The sequence below is a fragment of the Impatiens glandulifera genome, chromosome 1, assembly GCF_907164915.1.
Source record: "Impatiens glandulifera chromosome 1, dImpGla2.1, whole genome shotgun sequence".
NCBI lineage: Eukaryota > Viridiplantae > Streptophyta > Magnoliopsida > Ericales > Balsaminaceae > Impatiens > Impatiens glandulifera.
This window is the reverse complement of record NC_061862.1, coordinates 162,010,722-162,030,207: the sequence shown is the minus strand read 5'-3', so window position 1 is coordinate 162,030,207 and position 19,486 is coordinate 162,010,722. Positions and strand designations below refer to the sequence as shown.

Genomic DNA, 19,486 nt, shown 5'->3' with positions numbered 1-19,486 from the left:
TCTCTCTAAACCCTAAACGGCGAAGGCGAACGGCGAACGACACACAACGGCGAAGACAACCAACGCCTAAAATTCAACAAGGATGGAGGCACTAACTGGTATGGTACACTTACGTTCTGAAATATATTGTTTCTTGATATCATTGGTATACTTGTTTGTTTCATAAGCATTGGTATGGTATAATTGTGTGTTTCCTGAGTTGAGCATTGGTATAGTTGTTTGTTTCTTGATAGCATTAATATCCTTTGGTCCCGTTACGCGATCGCGTAACGAGCTTCCCAACTTTAGTCGCTTGACGCGATCACGTAACAAGTTTGCTAACTTTGATCGCGTCAAGCGACCAACTTTGGTCACCAACTTTATTCGTTTGTCGTGATCGCGTAAAGCGACATTATACTCTCCTAACGTGATACTCTCTTGACGCGATGCTCTCCTAACGCGATAATAGTATTTATCCATTACCAACGAATGTGCCTTCGCGTAACGCGACCACCCATTGAACATGAACAATTGCATGACTTCAATAGTATGGTCGCTTCACCAACTTGTCGTTGCGTAACACAACCATACCATATATTTTACATATTTTCTTTATAAATATCTATTACACATACATGAAATGAAGTGACTTAAAACCTCAATTACTATCTACAAATAGATGTATTATGCAACTTCACAAAGGATAAATAATATTAACATTGCATAAAAAATAAATGGCATTACAAAATAAAGAATACATGCTCACTTATTTCTACAAAAATATTAACATTACATCACCTAAGATTTTAGAATTGGGTGGAATAGCCTCCCTACCCACTTATTTCTCTAAAAAGACATGTTTTTTGAGGTGACAAGTGATACACCTAGGTCAGCAGTCAGATATTCCAAATACATAAGTACAAACACTCCACAGTCCCCACTTTTCTCCACTTTGGGGACTTGTGGGTGTGGAAGTCTATTGTATTTTATGGCGTCGAAGCTTATCATAGGAAACCTTATTTTTCAGGAGGAGACGTGGCTTTATGACGTATATACAGGAATATTTCACACATGGGTTTTATGAATTCATCAATATCCTTATAAATTGTGGAATTGCAGTCATAGACATCGATCTGACACTCTTATAGCCGTAAAACGCACAGTACCTAGTGTAGGTTATTGAGGTTCAATGGGACATAAATTTCATTCACTACTTTCCATTCGACCATGTATCTATCATCAGAATCCCAGTAATACTCTATGAAGTGTTCAATGTCAAATTTGTCAGGATCTGCAGTAAACTCTGGATACTTTAATTTTAACCGACCTCTGAGCATACAATCTGAAATGGGTAATTTTTTTCAATATGTCTTTGAATACAGGACAATTCGTTTTCTCAAAAGGAAGCAGTTGGCATCAATTTCCTACACAATACGATTTTCTCAGAAGAAAATATTCAATATAATATGAACTATTTATAATGAATAATTAATTGCACAATTTACCGTATCCTCGAGTCATTTCCTTGTCTACAATTTTTTTTAAAGAATACCTTGTCTACAAGGCATACATTGACATTCTTTGTTTCATTTTTGGTGAGTGGGTTTTGTAATCATACTTACAATTCAGTCATCAGATGTTCAAATTTGAGAAAGGAATTGATCGTTAAAGGATCATTTGTCTTTATGTGTTTTCCCGAAGAGTTGGTGTACAAGGCATCATTCTTCGACTTCTTCTTCCTATTATTCCTCTTTCACCCAAATGTTATTTTAGGAGTATTGAATTCTTTCAGATCATCCTCCTCCTATTGTTTCTACTTATTCACATTCTCTTGCTTCTTCTCCTCCTCCTTCTCCTCATTATCTTTCCTTCTTAAACAGGTCTCCTCATTATCTTTCCTCTTGCAGTTAAATGTGTTGAAGATTTGATGAAAGTAAGTGGACATATTGACAAAATGTTGAATTTTCAAAGTTTAGACGAAATTCAGAAAAATCGACTGCGACTTAAAACGACAATTGAGAGTATTCGATGACTTAGTTTACAAGCTTGTGCATTTAGAGGTCATGATGAATCTTCATCTTCTAAAAATCGTGGTAATTTTATAAAGATGATAAAATTTATGGGTCGATTGAATGTTGATATTGATGATGTAGTGTTATAAAAAGCTCCAAAAAAATGCAACATATACTTCACCAATTATTCAAAAAGAAATTTTGCATATTTTTGCAAATAAAGTAAAAAAAAAAATCCGTGAAGAAATTGGTGATGCGAAGTTCTGTATTTTAGTTGATGAAGCTAAAGATATTTCAAATATAGAGCAGATGTCAATTATTCTGAGATTTGTTGATTGTTTGGGTATTTTACGAGAGCGTTTATTTGATATTGTTAATGTTCCAAATACTACTGCTTTAACATTGAAGAAGAGCATATCAGATGTTCTTTCTCGACAAAATTTGAATGTCACTAATATGAGAGGGCAAAGGTACGACGGTGCTAGTAACATGTCTGGTGCTTGGAATGGACTTCAAGCTTTATTTCTTCGAGAGTGTCCATATGCATATTATATACATTGCTTTGATCATAGGTTGCAATTAGCATTAGTTGGTGCTTCTACAAAAGAGATTTATGTTTGGCTATTCTTTTCAAAATTATCCACAATTATTAATTTTATTGGTTGTTCCTCCAAATGACATTCTGAGTTACATTCTGTTCAAACTATTGAAATTGATCGTATGGTTACTTCGGGTGAACGTGATACTGGTAAAAGAATTAATCAAATTGGTAATTTACATCGTAGTGGATCTACTCGATGAAGCTCTCATTTTGAATCTATTTGCAGTTTAATTGATATGTTTGGTGCAACTATTTTTTTGTGCTTGAAAGTATTGTGGAAGAAGGATCGTCTAGTTCTTTACGTGGAAAAACATGTGGTTGTCTGATAGCTTTGTGATCTTTTGAATTTATTTTCACACTTTATATGATGTACAAAATTATGGGAATTACAAACCTACTTTGTCAAGCTTTGTAACAAAAATCTATTGATATTATAAGTGCCATGGATCTAGTCTCAACTACTAAAAGACTACTTTTTAATTTAAGAGAGGAAGAATTTGATCAACTCTTGGAGTCCGTGCAAATGGTTTGCACACAACATGACATTGAAATTCCAGATCTAAATGCTTCGTACAAAAGTGCAACAAGACGTTCATGCCAACAAAAAGATTCGTTGACATTTCGACAACACTATCATTTCAATATTTTCAATTCAATTATAGATTTTCAACAAGAAGAGTTGAATTTTAGATTTAGTGATGAAGTAGTAGAACTACTTATACTTAGTTCTGCTTTAGACCCTAAAGATAATTTTAAAACATTTAAAGTTAGAGATATTTACAAATTGGCTGAAAAGTATTATCTAGGAGACTTCAGTGAACAAGAAATGCATTATTTGAGATCTCAACTCCAACATTATAAAATTGATGTTTCCCGTAATGAAATTTTCAAAATATGTATTCCATCATTGAATTGTGTCGCAGATTAGTTGAAACAAACAAGTCATCAAATTATAACTTGGTTGATAGATTGATTCGACTTGTTTTGACTTTACCAGTTTTTACTGCCACTACAGAAAGGTTAAGAGTTTTTAGCAGATACTATGATAATTTATATTGAACGAGAGCTTGTTGAAGATATTTGATTCAGATTCTATAATAGATGAATTTTATTCTATAAAGAATAGAAGGTTACAACTTAAATAATATGTAAACGTTTGTTAAATTTTATAAAATTATTTTTGTCTTAGTTTTAGATTTTTTGTCTTATTTTTTAGATTTTCAATAATACGAGATACAATTATATATATAATTTTTTTTTTATTTTAATCGGGTATTCACATCAATTTTTATATTTTGTATATTTATTTTATTTTAATAGTTCGATTAATTTGTTTAATATTCTCACTGATTACCCGTAATAGTGAAACGTATAACCTTGACAGGAAAAAAAAAATGCTGAATACATTCGGTTATAGTATATTTAACCTATTTTATTCATAAAATTAAGAGATTTTATAAAAAGGCTAGATTTTAATAAAACTTTTGAAAATAAATTAGGGACGTAGGGAGAGAGATTAAAGAAGAAAAAGGAATGCAATGGGCCAGGAGATACCAAAACTGAGTAACTAACGGATCCAGCCGGCCCAAACAAATATAAACCAGTCCTCCGGATCAGATATAGAAATAATAATATCGGCGGCAACCAGACTGACTGTCAAGAGGACAATTGTGTAAAGATGGAAGTAAGCACGTGTAAACTGTATGCTACTTAAAACAAGCCACGTGCATATATATATATATCATATTATGTGTTAATAAAACTAGAGTTATAGTTCTTCTTTATTTCATGATAGCTAAAATTACAATTATAGTCCTTCTCAATATTATTTTCTTATTACAGTTTTAGTTGGTTGATTAACTTTTGTATATTTTTCCTTTTTTTAAATTACATTTAATTAATTTTGTTAATTGTTTTTTTATCAAATTATAAAATGTAAGGAGGGGGGCAAACTGGTAATTTAAGTTTAAAAGATTTTGCATGGCCAAGAAGAAATAACGGTAGGTGAGGTCGAGAGAAAAGAATTAATAAATAAAATAAATAAATAAATAAAGTAAGAGAAAGAAAGAAAGAAAACCTAAAGATCTTCTTTAGAAGGAAGAAGAAGAAGAAGAAGTTAAAGAAGATTCTCAAAGAAAAAAGTACTCAAGGGAATTTGTTCATCCATCCATACAGGCTGAGGCAGCCATCCGTTCAGTAATAGAGAAGGAATTCGTGCTGAAACAAAGAATGGCGGGTGGGCGGGGCGGGGCGGGAATCATTTTGTGGACTTAAAGCTTTCAGATATTATCAGTTGCTTTTTGTGATATTGCTGCAACATTCGCATTCGCTCGCTCGCTCGCTTCTCTCTCGATAATCACTATACAAATACATCTTACTTAGGGTTTGTTTGATTTCAGTTCCTCTTATCAATCCGGGAATTTCAGATCTCGATAATTGCAGCAGGTCCAATTTGTCGGAAAAGTTACCAGATTTATCATGGGTATTCCCACTATAGCTCTCTATGCTAGTCCTCCCAGCACCGTTTGCTCCACGCCACATCCTTGCCAAATCACTTCTCATTCATCCCACGATTTCGACTTCACCGCAAGGTCCTCCTCCTCCTCCTCCTCCCCCTCGTCTTCGGCACCGCACGGTGGTGGTCTCTCATCTTTATTCTCCTCGCAGCCTGTCAAGTACGCCGCATCCACTACCTATCACACCGCCGGGGAAGATGACAGAACCGACGAATTTACCTGCTCCTTTCGCTATTCATCCTTGGGCTCGTCTCTTAAGAAAGATCACAGCCCAGTATCCGTCTTTCAGGCCCCCCTTTCTTCTTCCAGGAGTCCACCTACGAGGATAGGCGGCCGGGAAAGGAATACCGTTGATGTGAATCTTCACGCTTCTTTTCGGGCAGGGGCTAATAATAATAATAATAATAATAATAATAATAATAATAGTCTGTTTAATGGCTTAGTTCCAAATGCATTAGGGTCTTGTGTTGATTATGACTCCCCAACATTTCAAGCACATGGGGATCCATTTGAATCAGATTCAACCTCTGTTTTGGTGGATGATTTTCCGTTGTTTAGCATGGACGATGCCTTTGCTGAGTCCAAAGACATACAAAACTCTAAGGATTTGCTTCTGGACGCACAATCCAGGCACACCATCTTCTATGATGATTTTGTTGTTAAGGCTTTCTATGAAGCTGAGAAAGCTCACAGGGGACAGGTAAACTACATACATGCCTTTTACCTTTAGATTTTATTAAGTTGTTGGAGTCTTTGCGCTCAGTAGAGTTATCTTATTTTGTAGGTGCGAGCAAGTGGGGAACCTTATTTACAGCATTGTTTGGAAACGGCTGTTTTACTTGCAAGTATCGGTGCTACCTCAACCGTAGTTGCTGCAGGCCTGTTACATGACACGCTTGATGATTCTTTCATGAGTTATGACCACATTTTCAGCAATTTTGGGGCTGGAGTTGCCGAACTTGTTGAAGGGGTATGTGTGTGTTTTGGCTGAATGATATGATGTCTTATCTTGTTTTAATTGTGGGGGGTGGCTAGCTACTTGTTAATTTGATAGGAAAGCAAAGAACTTATAAAGCTTGATTGTTGATTATCTATCTCCATGGAAAATAGATAATTATTATTTTTTGTTAGCTAAATCATTAGCAAGTATATATCATTGTTGTTGTAGGTATCTAAGCTGAGCCATCTGAGTAAACTTGCACGTGACAACAATACAGCTTGTAAAACAGTTGAGGCAGATAGGCTGCACACTATGTTCCTTGCTATGACAGATGCTAGGGCTGTTCTAATTAAGCTGGCTGATAGATTGCATAATATGAAGACCCTCGATGCATTACCTTTAGATAAACAAGAAAGGATTTCGAAAGAAACATTGGAAATCTTTGCTCCATTGGCTAATCGTTTGGGAATTTGTAGCTGGAAAGAGCAACTAGAAAACCTCTGTTTTCGACATCTCTATCCGGAGCAGTACAGGAACCTGTCGTCCAAACTTATGAAGTCCTACGATGAAGCAGCGATTACTTGTGCATCTGAGAAATTGGAAGGCGCCCTGAAAGATGAAGGCATTTCTTACCATGTCCTGTCGGGAAGGCACAAAAGTTTGTATGGCATCCATGCAAAAATGTTGAAGTATGTTAATTTGTCCTTTTTTTTTTCTTCTCAGTTTTGTGTGTATTTGATTGTTATAGTGCTGCTGAATGCTGGATGCATAATAAAAGTAAGTTAATATATTGGGTTGGTTGGTTATTCGTTGTTGTAGAAAGAAGCTGACAGTGGATGAAGTCCATGATATTCACGGTCTAAGATTGATTGTTGAAAAGAAGGAAGACTGTTACAGGGCTCTGAAAGTTATTCATCAGTTATGGAGCGAGGTACCTGGGAAGTTCAAGGACTATATAGATCACCCTAAGTTCAATGGGTATGTAATGATATGTCTTCTTAATTTACCAAAATAATTAAAGATCTGAGTGAGAATGCACTGCTGCAGGTATCAGTCTCTGCACACGGTGGTTAGAGGAGAAGGCGGAATGGTCCCACTAGAAGTTCAGATAAGAACGAAAGAGATGCATGAACAAGCAGAAATAGGATTTGCAGCACACTGGAGATACAAAGAAGAAGGTGATGAGAAACATGCCTCGTTTGTGCTGCAAATGGTTGAATGGGCGCGATGGGTTATTTCATGGCAGTGCGAGGCGGCCACAACAACAACGTTAACAGCAGCAGCTGCAGAAAGTGCATGCAAGTTCCCTTCTCATGAGAAAGACTGTCGGCATACTACTTATAGACACGATTGCTATCCTGACGGGCCTATCTATGTCATCATAATGGAAAACGACAAGGTACTACCACTTTGTTATTTTATTTTATTTTTCTTTTCTTAATCAATGACAATGGCATATGCAGATGTCGGTTGAGGAGTTCCCAGCAGGTTGTCGGTTGTGGGATATGTTGGAGAGTAGCAGCGGAAGGGGTCAAGGAAGATTCAGGTGGTGGTGGTCTCCAGATGGTGGGGGGTTTCCAAGAAAGGAAGAGCTGAGGCCGAGGTTGAATAGTAAACCCATTAATGATCCATCGTGCAAACTCATGATGGGTGATGTGGTTGAGCTCACACCAGCTATACCAGACAAGTCTTTAACCCAGTACAGGGAAGAGATGCAGCGGATGTATGATCATCATCATAATAGAAGAGCTCTTTCTTCTTCTTCTTCATTGCTTCCTCCTATTGCACTACCACCCACCACTACCACAACCAGTACCGTCGTCATGGGTTGGAGAACTTGATTAGTAATTGTTTCTCCTCCTCCAATTGAAGATTCAAGTCTGACCTTTCTCACTTTTCCCTCCTTTATATATATATTACAGCTATTGTATGAATATTAGCATAACATGAAAAAATATGATTTTTTTGTGTGTATATAGTAATGGCCATACATGCCTTGTACAGTGGCCTGACATGGTTTGAACATTAATATAAATTAGGTTTGTATTACATTGAAACCACCTTATTATTGTTTTATTTGCAGTCTCTATCTTTATTATCCTTCAAAACTTGCATCTCTCCACCATTCCTAATCATGTAATCCTCCATCCCCTATACTATCTTTAATATGTATACATATATAATACTTGACTCATTTTATTTTCTCACTTTGAAAAGATATACAGAGAAAAGATTTAGCTAGCACACGGATTTCCTGGAGGAGGGAATAAAGCATGTTCTCAGAAGAGAAAAGAAAACACTTTTATAGAGGAGTTTGATGATTTGGTGAAGGAGAAGTAGTAGTCCATAGAGAACAAAAGGAAACACGGTGTCCTTTCCAGCATAAGCCCACGCATCCGTCTTTGTCGTTGTCCAGTTTCATCTCCCAGTTACTGTCGTACTTCCTAAGCAGAGCTCTAGCTTCGTCAATGGTGTCTTCCGTGAATGGCTTCCCCACAAAGCCGGCTCTCCTTGTTCTCTCGCACCATTTATCTTTCCGTTGGTTCATCTGGTGGGAGCCGGTCAATGCCTTTGCTGCCTCTCCCTCCATCACTTTCCTTTCTTCCGTCTCCCGCCCCTTGAATGCGGCACTTGTGGAATCCAGGAAGCTCCATAGATACTCCGCCTTCCTGGAGAATGCGGCAGCAAAATCCCCCCCACAGCAGTTGCTGCAGGTGCAGTCCATGTTGTTCTCGTTGAGGATGAGGCCTTTTGGTTCCAAATTCCTCAACAGTTTGAGGAACTCTGTTCTGGCATCTGGGTTTGCGTGGTTGAGATAATGGAGCCTGAATTGAGCGCAGACTATCAAGGTCTCTTGATCTTCGGGCTTTAAATTGATGAGTTGGGTATTTAGATTGTGTAATGCCTGGTTTTCAATCCGATTGATCTGCAGGTTAATCTTCAAAGACTTGGCAAAACCGAGCAGACGGGATGAGTAATTGTGTCCCATGGGAGCCACCGCAAACGGGACAATATTGTCATTGTCGTTGTGGTCACCACCACCGCCAATGAGAATAGTTAGGCGGACAAGAGGCGGAGGACCACCCGGGTGGCGAGTCAATGACTCTAGAAAGGTGGGCCATTGAACTCCATGAGAGACGCCAATATCAAGAATATGTAGATCCCGCGATTTGTTGTTGTTCTCAGATAAGATTTGAAGGATTGAGGAGTTGGCAATCTTGTTGGGAAATCCAAACCAGGGACTAACTTCGTCGAACCTCATGATTGATTTCTGGAATACCTGAGGTTCGGTGGAGGAAAAGGAGGACCCAAGGGGCCCCATGGAAAGAGGAGGCGGTGAACGGGGAGACAAGTGTTGGATTAGAGCCCGGAGGCCGTGAGCAGCCAGGCGGTGGTTAGCGTCGCCTGTGGGAGAGGCAAGCTCGTGAAGGACATAAATAAGATGTTGCACACGTGTTGGATTCCAGCTAGTGATGGCAGATGCACACGGGTTCAGTAGCTGCTCTGCCCATCTCCCTTCTCTGCCACCACAGCTTCCATCCGCCCCAGATGCCGCAGCCGCTTTGGCTGTTCTTCTCCTATAAGAAGAAGCACCAGGTTTCTTAGCTGTTGGGGCGCCCTTGTCCATTAAATATTCTTGATCATCCGATGCCTTATTAGCGTCGTTCTTCTTCTTCCTCTCAGACTTGCGCTTTTTGGATATTAGATCATGGCTACTGATCATGTTGTTGTTGTTGTTGTTGGTGGTGGTGGTGGGAGGCAACTGGATGACATGAGCATCAGCAGCTGACGAGGTGGAGGTGACGGGTGTGTTGCTGGAAGCTGAGGTGGCGGTGACAGTGGTGGTGGAATTATTAGTACTACTCTTGATGTTGTTGTTGACTAACAAATCTTGATCGAGATCTTGGCATGCGTTGAGCCACCAGGAGGAGTCAGGGTCGTCATCCAAGTGGGACATGATCATGTTGTTGCTAGGATCTAATTCCATGAAGGATGGAAGAAATTGCACTGATCCTTCCAACCAATCCAAGATGTGATCCCTGTTGGGGTTGGATTCTGATTCATCTTCCATGAAAAGAAAAGAGAAAGAGAGAGACCTCAGGCTAGGCTAGGCTGTGAAAATAATACTATGATTCATTGACCTGCAAATGTAAATGTCTTATTTGATATAGAGGAGTTTAAATTAATGAAGGAAGCAGTCAAGAAATGGTGGTGTTTTGGAATAGGACACTGAAAAGTATTATTGAATATTGTTCAGAGAAGAGCTCGGGTTGTGCTGTTTTTTGGAACATATCATGTTTTATTATTACTATTATATATGAACATATCATGTTGTTATTATTAGTTGGTCAAAGGAAACTAAACTATAAAAAAATAAAAAATAAAAAAATAAAAAATAAAAAAATAATTGGAAGGAGATTTCTGTATGGAGGGACGGCAATATATTATTTATTTATTTATTTAAATAAGTGGTTTTTGTCTTTTAGTTGCTCACCACCAAAAAATGACCTTCAAACAACAACCTCAAACAATTTATATTTTAAATTGTCATATATATATTTATATACTTTCAGCTCTTTCTAATAAGCCAAAAAGTCCTCCTTGATCTTATCGAATTTTATAAATGAAGTGAAAATTTTATATTACAGCCTTCAATTTTCTCTTTTTTATTTTAAACTTTTGAAAGAAAACACAATATTTGAATTGAATAACAATTCAACTAATTCAAAAAATTATCATGATATCCCCTTCCCTCACAGGCTCACACAATTGAGTAAATCATTTTGTTGTTCTCTTTTGGGCCTTAATTGACTTGACATGGGACATTCTTTAGTCTAAAATACATACAACCTTACTAGTTGTGGCCCACAACTAATCACTTTCCCATATACCAATACTAAACTTACAGCCTAACTTCATTGTTGTTTAAAAATAAATAATGGCTAACAATTTTCAATCAATAACAACACATAAAAGAAGTAACAAACAAAATAATATTTATTTATTTATTTACTAAGAAAGAATCCCCCAACCATCATAATAAACCCCAAAACATAATATTTTCTTCCATCTTAACATTCTAGTTCTAATATTTAAAAGTAGGGTTAAGTTAGAGACTGAATTGCTGCTGGTAACATTCTACTTGTAATTGGTGATGTGGTGTGGTGTTCTTAGAAAATCTTTTATTTATTCTGAGACAATTGATTAAAACCAACCAAATATCACTCTACTAGTGTTTTAATCAATTGTCTCAGAATAAATAAATAAAGATATGACATATACAACAACACTCAAATATCAACCTTGATGGAATGGAAGCAATAATAATATGACATACAGAACCCTCAAATATCAATTTTCTCTATTTTAGGGGTAACAGCTGCTCTCTCAATCTCTCTATAATACCAACATCATCATAATCATCCACAATCACAGAAAGAGCTGGGATTGGAATTCCGATAACACCATAATAATAAATCAAAGTTGCAAATCCCAAATTAGCTTGCTAGCATAAATAATCCTTAGGAGGAGGCAAATTGCAGGAACAAGAAGAAGAAGAAGAAGAAACATGGATTGATAATGGAATGAAATAGAATAATTATAAGAAATCTCTCTAGAGTTTGTGTGTGTATTATTGTTAGAAATTAGAAAGACATGTAAAATGAAAAAGGCAGCAAGAGTTTACCCCCCAAATCCAATACAATTGAAGATCCATTTACAAAGTAAGCAGCACCTCAAGATAGATCCAGGTGAATTGAATGAATCATTTCTTGCAGTTGTATTCTATATATAACAACAACAACAACAACAACAACACCAATCCACATCCATCTATTCATTCATTCTTCCATATTTCATCTATATAGCCCCCCCTTCCCCTTCTCTGTCTTTAACAATCCATAACCATCTCTTAATAATAAGCAAAATATCCTCTCTATTTCCTTTTTCACCCCATTGTTTGTTAGTTAGTTGTTCTTCAGCAAATGCTGTCTCTTCACTATTAAGAATGAAACCACCACAACCTGCAAGGTCCCTGCAACCCCCAAAAACACTACCCCTATAATCTTCCCCCTATTCATTGGAAGGCTTCTGCTTCTGCTTTTGCTTCTGCTTCTGCTTCTGTTTCTGTTTGGGCTAGGCGGATGTCCCTTGTGCCCAGACCCAGACAACGGCGGTGAACCACTACTGACCCATGGCGCTGGCGGTGGGGGAGGAATTGAATTTGGAGGAGGAGGAGGTGGTGGTTGAAAAGGAGGAGAAGGAGAAGGAGGTGGAGGTGGTTGAAAAGGAGGAGGTGGAGGAGAAGGTGGAGGTGGAGGAGAAGGTGGAGGAGGGGAAGGTGGTGGAGGCGGCGGAGGTGGAGGAGGGGGCGGAGGCGACTGCTGAACTTGTTGTTGGCCTGAATTTTCTACCTGAGACCAGACGATTGTCGAGAAAAAAACCAAGAAGAAGAAAATGTTGAAATTAAGAATAGCTGAAGAAGAGAAGGTCAACAACAAGTGAGACTCCATTCATTCAATTAAGAGCTCCTCCTCCTCCTCCTCGATCGCAAATCCCAACCGGATCTGAACAAGTGGGGGGATTGGAGATGTTGAAAGAAAAGAAGAGAATCAAGGTTCCAAGATTTTGATTCAAAGCAGAAACAAGATATAATAAAATTGCTGATATTCAAGCAATCATCAAGCTATGGTATTTTCAGAAATGAAAAGTGGGAAAAAGAATTAGGTTTGAGGAATGGATCAATGACATGGGTTTTTGAACTTGTATAAGAATATAATCGACAGGCAAGGCAAGGCAAGGCAAGGCAGTGGTTGAAATTAGAGAATCTCGCTTCAAACAAAGTTGCAGCAGTTTTTGCTTTGACATAAACAGGTTTCTTCCTCTTTAACACTACTCACCACACCTCTTCTCCCCCCACCATAGGACAGCACAACACAGCACACGACAGCACAAGAGAATAGAGAGAGAGAAACAACACAACTAGGAAGGAAGGGGTTAAGAGAAATCTAAACGGTTGGATTTGCTAAGATCGTGCAAATACTCTCTCCCTTTTCCTAACACTATTTTTTTTTTTCTTTTTTACCAAATTACAATTTCACTGCTAATTAAAGTTTTCACATTTTTCCTATGTACATATAAATCACAATAATACTATTTAAGTTATAAATTCTCTCCCATTAATTAATATATAAATTTAGTGCGGGTTTTGTTGTTCCTATTTAATATTTATTATTATGCAAATGGGTTCCCTTCTACCTTTGACCAAACATATAAAGATTACAAAAATACAAACTCAAAGAAGTTCAACATAGAGAATAGAATCCAAGAATTTACTTTCAATATAGAATAGAATCCAAATGTATTAATCCATGGAGTAGACAAATTTATTTACAAATGTGAAAATGGGCCTGTATGGTTATTGAATGAAGAGGTTACCCTGCAGGTCCATCCCGTGTTTATTATTATTCTCAATAGACTACTATTAATGGACCATCAATAGGCCCATCCAATAATAATATGCATATATTTATTTTATAAAAACAAATTTTATAAATTTATTTAATTCCATGAAATGACAACTAGTTAGCATAAATAATTAATTAATTTAATTCACTGTCATTTTTATTATATAAGATAATGTTAAATTTTTTGAAAAATGATATATACAACTCTAATACAGCACTTCATACAATACTTATTTGATTTGTGATTTGGTAAGAAAGAGAAAATATATCTTAAAAAAAATACGAAGATAAAAAAATATTTTTTATTTTCTTACTAAATCAGGTAGGTGCTGTAGAAAGTTTTGTATAAGAGTGTGTATATATATCATTTCTCAAAAATTTTATATATTTAAATATAAAACATTTTGTAAATAAATAGAAAATAACATTTAAAAATATCAAATGAATTAAATAAAATTTTACATATTAAATACTAAAAATTTAAAAATATTAAAATTTGTAAATTTCCAAAAATTAAAATTTCAAAAGAAATGATTTAATAATCTCTTGAGTTTCATAATAACAGACTCATTAAACTAATGGAATAATATAGAATTTCTAATTTTTTTTATTAAATAATAGTGACCATTATAAATATAGCTAAAAATTCATAAAAATCATGATTAAATATTCCAAAAATGAATTCACAATCTTTTACTAGAAAAATAAATAAATAAAAATTTCAGATCCAACCAAATTGCTGAAAAATTGCAAAAATACCTACTAAATAAATAAAATGAGACAATAAACAAAAGAGAAGACAACAAAAACTCAAATTTGAGCATTGAAGAAAATTAAAAACAATGTTAAACATAAGAAACCAGTGGATAAAATAGATAATGATCTAACTGCGAAAAGATAATAATATGTAATTTGAGAGAAATATTGGAAGATGACAAATGTATTCGAGAAGAGGGAGAGTGGTAGTGAAGAAGAAGTTTGTTCAAGTCCAACCAGACCATTCTTGATCAACAACGATTTTAAACAGAACCATCTGAGTCCTTTAAGATTCCAACCCCAAAAGTCGGTCGGTCTAATTCCAGAGCTTATCAACAACAACATTAATTAATTACAAGGGTTATCGGTTAGGTCACTCTTCAGGTATAACTAACTGTCTGCTTCAGCTTCAAAATCATAAAATAAAAAGATTTATTAATCTGATGAATGTGGTGACACCTTTTCTTTTTTAATTTGTTTATGATATGATGATGGTGAACTTTCAACTACCCCTATCATCTTTATTTATTCGGTTACCACGTTTTTTGGGGTTAAAGTCATGCAATCCCAAGGGAAGGAAGGAAGGAATTTGTCAAGTTTGGATTGGCTGGTGTGGTCTCATATGATCTGGCAATTAATTAGTATTTTATAATATATACTAAAATATTAAATACTAATTAATTTAATTTGACTCAAATCAAACCATTTTTTTTACTGTTTTTCTAATCTACCCAAAAACATTTAAAATTGAATCTTATCCCAACACAAGAAAAGCCATCAATGTTATTTATAAAATCACAAATAACTCCAAGTCTCGTCGTCTAGTTCAAGTTCGTCAGCGATAGATTCTGCACCTGATTAAATTTGTTTGCGGACTATGTGTTTAATTAGCGGGGATTAATCACACTACAAAGAAGAGAAACGGAATCAACATTCTAACCAAATTAAAAAAATCACAAATAATTCTAAAAACTTAACATATAACTCCAAGTCTCGTCGTCTTGAGTTCAAGTCCGTCAGCGATAGATTCTGCACCTGATTAAATTTGTTTGCGGACTATGTGTTTAATTAGCGGGATTAATCACACTACAAAGAAAAGAAGCGGAACCAACATTCTAACCAAATTAAAAAAATCACAAATAATTCTAAAAACTTAACATATGTCCGACACACACACACAAGATAATAACAGAGAATGAAGGGGAAATTTGACGAAATGACCTTGCAAACTGAAGTATTTGACCTGGTGGAATTTTATAATTTTTTTTGCGCTCGTGGTGTTATATTTTTTTTTATACGATTTTGCCCTTGTCGCGAAACGCTAAGTCACTTAGCGTTTCGCGAAGTGGATCAGAGGTTTGTATAAATACCCAAATATTTTCATTTCACTAAATTTTTTTCTCTCTCTTTCTCCAATTCTCTCCTTCACTCACGGTGGCCGGCGGCGGCCGGCGGCGACGACATCTCCGTTTCCTCCAATATCCATACAAATCAAACCCGATCAGAGCTCTTCTAACCTAACTAATTCATTTATGTTTATCTATTGCCGATTTCTAACCCTAGATCTATTTGCATGCAGGTTTCTTATACTAGGGTTTATGTGAGTTCTCCGATTCTAACTATTTGAACGGCGTCGAGGTAGATCTTCATTCTAACTGTTATGTTCTTGTTTACATTTTCTTCATTTCAAAAACTTTTTCATATTTCCTTTATGTCCATCATTTTCTCCGTTTTGGTTGATTCTTATTTCTTATATGGTTCATATTGGTTCATTGAGCATTTCGTTAGGTTATTATTTGTTATCTGTTCATATTTGCAGAAAATCTGTCTGATAAGAGCGTATCTGTTTCCGTTTCAGATCTGCTTACCGTTTCGCTACGGACTTGCCGTTTCGCTACGGACTTTCCGTTTCGCTACGGACTTACCGTTTCGCAAAGTATACCTCGCGATTCGCTAAGTATCAAGATTTTTTGTTATTTATAGTTAATCATGAACTTCATTTGACAAGGTATTTACATCACTTCATTGTTATGAAGAGAACATGTATTAACAAAACAAACTTTCTAATTTTACATTGGAAACATTTAGATTCTTCAGAAAATGCCTTTGAAGAATCTATCATTGACCTCCAGATAAGCAAAGATTGGCTGACTTTGATTTCGTTAGTCGTTAAGCTAAAGAAATAAATTTCAAACAATTTTCTCTTATCTGGAGTTCAACGATCGCTTCTTCAAAGATTTTTTCTGAAGAATCTAAATGTTTCCATGTAAAATTATAGGGTTTGTTTTGCTAACACATGTTCTTTTCAAAACCATGACTTTGTTGTTGATACCTTGTCAAACGAGATAGATTACCTATGAAACCAATAAAAAAATTTGTACTTGACGATTCGCTAAGTACTACGAGCTCCAACTAGGAGAATGGTTTGAATTCGATTTCGTTATTACAATATAGTAGCGAAAACGTATTCAAACCATCTTCTCTTAGCTGGAGCTCGTTGACCTCTCGATTCGCTAAGTCCCTCCCGATTCGCTAAGTCCCTCCCGATTCGCTAAGTCCCTCCCGATTCGCTAAGTCCCTCCCGTTTCGCTAAGTCCCTCCCGTTTCGCTAAGTCCCTCCCGATTCGCTAAGTGCCTCCCGATTCGCTAAGTGCCTCCCGACTCGCTACGGAAGTTGAAGAGACGCGCGTACTCACACGCGCTAGACCTTATATATTCAAAAAATTCAGAACATTTCATTTCAACCGCCCGACTCTCTCTCTCTAACCCATTTTCTCTTCACTGAATCTTGTCAAGCCCGATCATTTCTGCTTTCTTCTCGTTCGTCATTAAGGTTAGTTCATTATCATTTTCTGCTTTTTTGTTCATCGGTGGTTCTTGCATGTTAGTGTAATGTTGTTAATGTTCAGTATATATTTTTTTGCCAGTAGGGTTTCTGTTCAGTATATTTTTGTTGCCATTAGGGTTTCATCAGGGTTTCGCGAGGTACCTTCCGATTCGGTAAGTACCTTCCGATTCGGTAAGGACCTAGCGATTCGCTAAATACCTAGTTGTGGTCGATCATTTTCTGGTTTTTTGCTTATGGATTTTGGTCTTTGCATGTTAAGTTTAAGTGTTTGTTTCAGATTTTTTGTTTAGGGTTTTTGCATGTTAAGTTTATTGTTTGTTTCTGATTAGTTTCGTATTGTTTCCGATTCGGTAATGCTGTCTTATGTTCAGTTAACGGTTTCGCTCGGTACCTCTCGATTCGCTATCTGCCTCCCGATTCGCTAAGTGCCTAGCGATTCGCTAAGTGCCTCCCGATTCGCGAAGTACTTAGCGAATCGGGAGGCACTTAGCGATTCGATAGGTTCCTCCCGATTCGCTAAGTTCTTACGTTTGTATGTGTTTGTTCTAACATTTTTGATGATGTTGTTTCCTTTTGTAGATGGCAGAAACAACTGTTACTGAGTTTCCCGGTCGGATTTCGTGGAAAAGTGCCCTCACCCTGAAGAAGATTGTGAATAAGTTCGAGGAAATGGATCTTCTGGAGAGTGTGTACAATACCCAGTTCAGATCATTATTCACAGCCCCCCTCTTGCAGTTCTCAGGAAGTATTGTACATCAAATGTTGATGAGGAGGTTAAGCTCAAACTCCAAGGAGATAACTTTCATGGTGAATGGGCAAAAGCTTGTATTTGGTATGAAGGAGTATGCGTTAGTTACCGGCCTATGTTTCGGCGTTTATCCTGAGTTGGACCAAGAAAAATTGCGCTGTTGTCCACCTCTCTCGGTTAAATACTTTAAAGGGAGCATGAGTGTGAAAATGTGCGACTTCGAGAAGGCTTTTTTCAAATGCAAAGACAAGGAAGATGCATTCAAGATGGGGCTGGTAGTACTGATTTGCCAGTACCTATTCACATTTGACCCAAAAAGAGTTATATTTCCAAAAATACTCAACATGGTGGAAGACAAGGACACTTTCCTCAAATATCCATGGGGTAAGGTCACCTTTAGAGCCACCCTCAAGGGTTTAAACAAGAACATGAAACATCTCTGTACCTCATTTTTTGACAAGAAGGAGAAGGCTGAACAACCTTATGCTCCTTTTGCATATAACATCTATGGGTTCGCATTGGCACTTCAAGTGTGGACGTATGAGGTCATCGAAAGCTTTATCCCTAAATTCGCCAGAAGGAATCAGATTAATGACCCTCTACGCCCAAGGTTGTTACTCTATCATTCCAACAGGAAAAACACATCGACGGAGGTAAAGACTGCCCTAGAGACCACGGATGTGACTGAGATGGAAGAGTCCTCCATGGAGAAGAGGTTATACAGTGGTGATGTATTTGAGCAAATCGACGAGACAGCTGATGATTTTTTTGAGGGATTTACTGATGGGAAGGTAATAAAAGATGATTTTGATGAAGATGATGAAAGTGAAGATGAAGAAGTTACTCCGATTCCCCCCAAACCTGCCACGAGGAAGAGAAAGGCTGATGCTACTCTTAAAGAAGCAGCCAACTTGAAGAAGAAGCTTGCTTATGAATCGATTCCGGCCCGCATTCTTACTCCCCCATCCGCGACCTCAAGTCCTCGGGCTGACACACCTTCTCCTCGGGCTGACACACCTTCTCCTCGGGCTCCAACACCTACTGTTGGATGTGATTTTAATGAGATGAAGGAGGAGCTGAAAATAGAGTTGAAAGAGGAGATGAAGAAGATGAAAACAGAGCTCATCAAAGAGCTAAAAATCACAATCCAAGAAACTCAACAAACTCACGTTGAGTCGTTCAAGAAGATGGTTTTTAATATGTCCACACAGTTGTTAGAAAAATCCAACAAAAGGATGTCCATATTATTAACCAGATTAGATGATATGGAGGATAATATAAAGAAGAAAAAGAGTAAGAAGAAGGATTCTAAGAAGGCTGTGAAGGTTGAAGAGGAAAAGACTACTGAGGTATGGAGATATTGAATTTTGCACTTTACATTTTACTTCGCCAAGTACATATCTGATCTAACCAGTACATATTTTGCAGGTTAAGGATTCTAAGAAGGATGTCGAAGTTGAGAAGAGCAAGGTTGAACAGGAGGAGGAGAAGAAAGAGGTATTCTACGAACTTTTCGTTTCGCAAAGTAGTTTCCGTTTCGCTAAGTTAGTAGTTTCCGTTTCGCAAAGTAGTTTCCGTTTCGCTAAGTTAGTAGTTTCCGTTTCGCTAAGTAGTTTCCGT

The 19,486-nt window shown here is 36.9% G+C and overlaps 3 protein-coding genes across 3 annotated transcripts; 1 reads left to right on the top strand and 2 right to left on the bottom strand.

Moving 5' to 3' along the window:
* The first annotated feature begins 4,840 nt into the window (after nucleotides 1-4,840).
* LOC124920558 (probable GTP diphosphokinase RSH3, chloroplastic) lies at nucleotides 4,841-8,130 on the top strand. The gene is made up of 6 exons (XM_047461063.1): nucleotides 4,841-5,808; nucleotides 5,893-6,078; nucleotides 6,277-6,737; nucleotides 6,868-7,026; nucleotides 7,096-7,447; nucleotides 7,512-8,130. The coding sequence occupies exons 1-6, from the start codon at nucleotides 5,071-5,073 to the stop codon at nucleotides 7,887-7,889; spliced, it is 2,274 nt and encodes a 757-aa protein (XP_047317019.1). The 5' UTR covers nucleotides 4,841-5,070; the 3' UTR covers nucleotides 7,890-8,130.
* A 90-nt stretch (nucleotides 8,131-8,220) lies between these two features.
* Nucleotides 8,221-10,171, bottom strand: LOC124920559 (protein NODULATION SIGNALING PATHWAY 1). The gene has a single exon (XM_047461064.1). The coding sequence runs from the start codon at nucleotides 10,118-10,120 to the stop codon at nucleotides 8,351-8,353; it is 1,770 nt and encodes a 589-aa protein (XP_047317020.1). The 5' UTR covers nucleotides 10,121-10,171; the 3' UTR covers nucleotides 8,221-8,350.
* Nucleotides 10,172-11,422: 1,251 nt separating this feature from the next.
* LOC124918740 (formin-like protein 14) lies at nucleotides 11,423-13,035 on the bottom strand. Its single transcript, XM_047458783.1, has one exon. It carries the CDS (start codon nucleotides 12,558-12,560, stop codon nucleotides 12,015-12,017), a length of 546 nt encoding a protein of 181 aa, XP_047314739.1. The 5' UTR covers nucleotides 12,561-13,035; the 3' UTR covers nucleotides 11,423-12,014.
* Between the last annotated feature and the right edge of the window lie 6,451 nt (nucleotides 13,036-19,486).